This window comes from Miscanthus floridulus, chromosome 3, assembly GCF_019320115.1.
Source record: "Miscanthus floridulus cultivar M001 chromosome 3, ASM1932011v1, whole genome shotgun sequence".
Lineage (NCBI taxonomy): Eukaryota > Viridiplantae > Streptophyta > Magnoliopsida > Poales > Poaceae > Miscanthus > Miscanthus floridulus.
The window spans coordinates 59814994-59819981 of record NC_089582.1 but is presented as its reverse complement, the minus strand read 5'-3'; the positions used below and the strand labels follow the sequence as shown (position 1 = coordinate 59819981).

The following is a 4988-nucleotide window of genomic DNA, read 5'->3' as shown; positions in this document are numbered from 1 at the left end:
ATGGAGCCCAGAGGAGGGACTAGTGGCGTGAAGCCACTGGATGTTGATCCAGAGCGGGTTGATATAAACGACACCGACAGCAACGAGTTGAGTATGTCGACAGCAAGCAACACCATGCTATCACGTCTTGAGGCTACCGATGCTGAAAGAGCTTTCAATGATGACGAGAGAAGAAAAAGGAAGGAAGCAAGAAAGCTCAAAAGAGAAGTAAGAGAGAAGAAGGAGCAGCAGCGGTTAGAAGACAAGAAGCAAAGAATAGAAGAAAGAAAGTTCAAAAGAGAAGTAAGAAGAAAAAGGAGAGAAGCTAGGAAGAAGGAAGAAGAAGAGAAGGAAACAAATCCCTCATCAAGTGACATATCAAGTAGTTCCAAAGATGGAGATGATGATGAGTCCTATCAAGTATCGAATGGGGGCAAGAAGGAGAAGAAAGGAAAAGGCAAAACCGACAACAACAAATATGCCGCCGTATCCTTTAACTATTCTTCTATACCTATGACTAACCATGATCGGAGGTCTTTCATCAATGTGCCTATGGGCAAGCTACCTCATTTCGATGGGACTAACTTTGCCAAGTGGAAGCACTTGATGAGAGCCTATCTTATAGGTATTCACCCCCGGCATTTGGGAGATTGTTTGCAATGGATTTGAGCCACCGGTTGATCCCAAGAACCCAACACTAGAAGAGATGAGAACCATTCACCTCAATGGTCAAGCCACAAGTGTGTTGCTTAGTGCTTTGGATGGTGATGAGTACAATAGAGTGATTGGGGTTGATGTTGCCAAGCAAATATGGGACACTTTGCACCTAGCACATGAAGGGGTTGACAAAGTGAGAAAGGCAAGAATTGATTTGTTGATGTCAAAGCTCAACTGGTTTCTAATCTTGGATGGAGAGGGGCCACAAGAGATGTTTGATAGGTTGATGACAATGGTGGGCAAGATTAGCGGCTATGGTTGTGATGAGCTAGATGATCACAAAGTTGTCAAGATTATGTTGGAGGCTATTTCACCTAGAAATGAGACCGTAGTGACTCTAATTAGAGACAAGAAGTTTAAATACTTCACACCAATGATGTACTTGGGAGAATCTTGACCTTTGATATGCAAAGAGAAGAAGCAAATGAGAGGAAGAAGCTTGGAGAATTGTAAGAAAAACTAGAAGGCATCAAGATCAAGGATGTAGCTCTCAAAGCCAACAAATCAAGCAAGCAAGGCTCTACAAGCAAGTCCAAGATCAACAAGCAAGCTTCAACTAGCAAGCCCAAAGCAATCAAGCAAGTCCAAGAAAGAGTAGAAACCACATCATCCTCAAGTGAAAGTGAAAATGATGGTGATCAATATGAGAAGGTTGATGATGTTGCTCTTTTTATGAACAGGTTTCACAAGAGGCTAAAGAAGCAAGGCTACAAGGTAGTGAAGAGAAAGTTTCCAAACAAGAAAAAGAGGACATGCTACAATTGTGGTAGCACCGATCACTTCATTGCCAAGTGTCCATATGAGATCAAGGACAACAAATACAAGAAGGATAAGAAAGAGGACAAGGCCGACCATAGAAAGAGCAAGAAGTACATTGGAGAGGCTCACATTAGGCATAAACGGGACTCAACTAAAGAGAGCACAAGTGAAGAGGATGAGAAGGTTGCAACCATTGCCATTCATAAGTCATCCCCAACACCAAGGCTCTTCAACAACATGTCCGATGATGACTACTACTCCTCTCATATTTGTCTTGTGGCAAAGGGTGAGAAGGTAAAATCCAAATCGAAGGCCAAATCTCCTCCACCTCCTAGTGATATCTCTAGTAGTGATATTAGTGATAGCTCTAGTGATGATGAATCTAGTGATGAAGAAATTGATCAAATAACTAAAAATTTAGATAGAAAGACCAAATTATTCATCACTAAGCTAATGGAGGATTTAGAGTGTCCAAACCGAGCTAGAATCTAGAGAAGAGACTCTTATCCAACAAGAGGATCTCTACATTGCTAGCAAAGAAGCTCTTGCATTAGAGAGAAGTGAGGTGGAATCCTTGCACAAGGCTTTGGCCAAAGAGCAAGAGGACCATGCTATTACAAAGAAAGCAAATAAAGCTCTCAAGAAAAAGTATTGTGACTTGGATAAAAAGCACAAAGAACTTGAGCTGCAATATGGCATTCTTTGGGATAGCAACTCACATCCACCTAAGGCAAAGAAAACATCTACTCTCTCCACTAGTCAAGGTTGTGGAAAATATTATAATCTTGGTTTGAATGCCTATTCCACTAACCTTGCCAATATGGAGGCTATGAGAAAGGAGATTGCAAGGCTCAATGAGATCATTGGTAAAGGGTGCATGATTAACAAGGCTCAAATCAATGGCAAAAAGAAAGAGGAACAAAAGGGTCCACAATACAAGCAAGGAAGGCATCCCTCAATCAAGCATGGGCTTGGACACACAAAAGGAGCCAAAACAAATGGAAGAAGGATAGTGAATGGCTATGGGTGTGTGCAATTTGAGAGGAAGGGTAGAATTAGTACAGATCAGCCTACACAACTGGCGGTTGTGCAGCGTCCCCGAGCGGTAGTGCCGTGCCCCGCAAAAATGGGAAGACTACCAATTCTGTTCCTAATCAAACTAAGCTCAAGAAGAAGGTGTTCAAGCAGAAATAGGTTTTCCAGAAGCCTAAGGAATCACCGTGGGGCACCAAGAACAAGTATGCCTATCAACCAAAGACCCATGCACTCGATAAAGCTTGACATCATGCTTTGTTTTGAAGAACAACAGCAATGGAAAAGTGGTTGCCAAATATGTTAGAAAGGAAACCAACATATATAGGAATACTTCTATTTGGGTTCCTAAGTTTTTTTGTGACTAACATGCAGGGCCCCAAGTCAAGTTGGGGACCTAAATCTAGCAACTAAACTTGTTTTTCAGGCATACTCCTCCGGTGGATCAAGTTGGGTGCTTGATAGCGGATGTACAAATCATATGACTGGAGAAAGGAATATGTTCTCATCATATTCCCCGATGACGCACTCAAAAGAAAATATTTTTTGGAGACAATTCAAAGGGGGTGTGATTGGTCTTGGTAAAATTGCTATAACCCTTGAGCATTCAATTACAAATGTATTATATGTTGATTCGTTAAGTTACAATTTATTGTTTGTTTCTCAATTGTGCGAGATGGGCTACAATTGTCTCTTTATGGATAAGGGTGTGGAAGTCTTTAGAAGGGAGGATTCCTCTATTGTCTTTATGGGTCGATTAAAGAACAAGCTTTACTTAGTTGATTTCAATAAAAGTAAAGCTAAGCTTGAGACTTGTTTAGTGGCAAAATCTAGCATGGGTTGGCTTTGGCATCGCCGACTAGCCCATGTTGGGATGAGGAGCTTGGCCAAACTTCTAAAAGATGAACACATCCTTGGACTAACAAATGTTCACTGTGAGAAAGATAGGATTTGTAGCGCTTGTCAAGCCGGAAAGCAAGTTGGCATACCTCACCCACCGAAGAGCATCATGACCACCAAGCAACTATTGGAGCTAATACATATGGATCTCTTTGGACCGGTCGCCTACCTAAGTCTCGGGGGTAACAAATATGGTCTTGTTATTGTTGATGACTATTCCTGTTTCACTTGGGTATTTTTCTTGTATGACAAGTGCCAAGTTCAAGAGAAGGTGAAGATATTTATTAGAAGAGCTCAAAAGGAGTTCGGTCTTCCCATCAAGAAAGTGAGAAGTGATAATGGGACCGAATTCAAGAATACTCTAGTTGAGAAATTTCTTAATGAAGAGGGCATCAAGCATGAGTTTTTAACTCCATACACCCCTCAACAAAATGGTGTAGTAGAGAGGAAGAATCGTACACTCATTGACATGGCAAGGACGATGCTAGATGAGTACAAGACGACAGACCTCTTTTGGTGCGACGCCGTTAACACCGCTTGCCATGCCATCAACCGCCTCTACCTACACAAGAAGTTGAAGAAAACTTCATATGAGCTTCTAACCGGTAACAAGCCTAAGGTGTCTTACTTTAGAGTGTTTAGGTGCAAATGTTTCATACTTAACAAGAAACCTAAAACCTCTAAGTTTGCACCTAAAGTTGATGAAGGTTTTCTTCTTGGTTATGGATCAAATGAGCATGCCTACCGTGTCTTCAACAAAACCTCCGGGAGAGTTGAGATTGCGGTAGACGTAACATTTGATGAATCTAATGGCTCTCAAGTGGAGCAAGTTGATTCAAGTGTTGTAGGGAAGTAGGATCCACCATGTAAAGCAATCAAGCAATTGACTATTGGTGATATTAGACCACAAGAAGATGAAGTCACTGAAGTGGAGGTTCCTCAAGTTGCTGATGCACCCATTTCTACTGACATACCTAATACTGAACAATAGCAGACCCATGTTGCAACACCTGAGAGCGGTAGTGTCATGCCTACACAGTCAGCAGCAGCTGATTCGACTCTAGCTTGTGGACAAGACCTACAACCCATATTTGAGCAAGAAGATGATGAAGGTCTAGAAGATGAACAAGAGGCCATTGAGCATCCAAGGCTAAGGCAAACAATACAATGGGATCATCCCGTTGACAACATCCTTGGGAGTCTTCGAAAGGGGGTAACAACCCATTTACATTTAGCAAACTTTTGTCAATATTACTCATTTGTTTCCTCTTTGGAGCCTCTTAAGGTAGAACAAGCACTTGGAGACCCAAATTGGGTGATGGCCATGCAAGAAGAGCTCAACAACTTCAAAAAAATTGAAGTGTGGACCTTGGTGGAACAACCCAATACCAATGTCATTGGCACCAAATGGGTCTTCCGCAACAAGCAAGATGAGAATGGTGTGGTGACAAGGAACAAGGCAAGATTGGTTGCTCAAGGTTTCACTCACGTAGAGGGCTTGGACTTTGAAGAAACATATGCACCGGTGGCAAGGCTTGAAACAATCTGAATGCTTCTAGCCTATGTCGCTCATCACAACTTCAAGCTATACCAAATGGATG

The 4988-nt window shown here is 42.0% G+C and overlaps 1 protein-coding gene across 1 annotated transcript; it reads left to right on the top strand.

The window, feature by feature from the left end:
* LOC136543796 (uncharacterized) lies at window positions 1-1393 on the top strand. The gene is made up of 2 exons (XM_066536148.1): window positions 1-436; window positions 1377-1393. Exons 1-2 carry the CDS (start codon window positions 1-3, stop codon window positions 1391-1393), a joined length of 453 nt encoding a protein of 150 aa, XP_066392245.1.
* Window positions 1394-4988: the final 3595 nt, after the last annotated feature.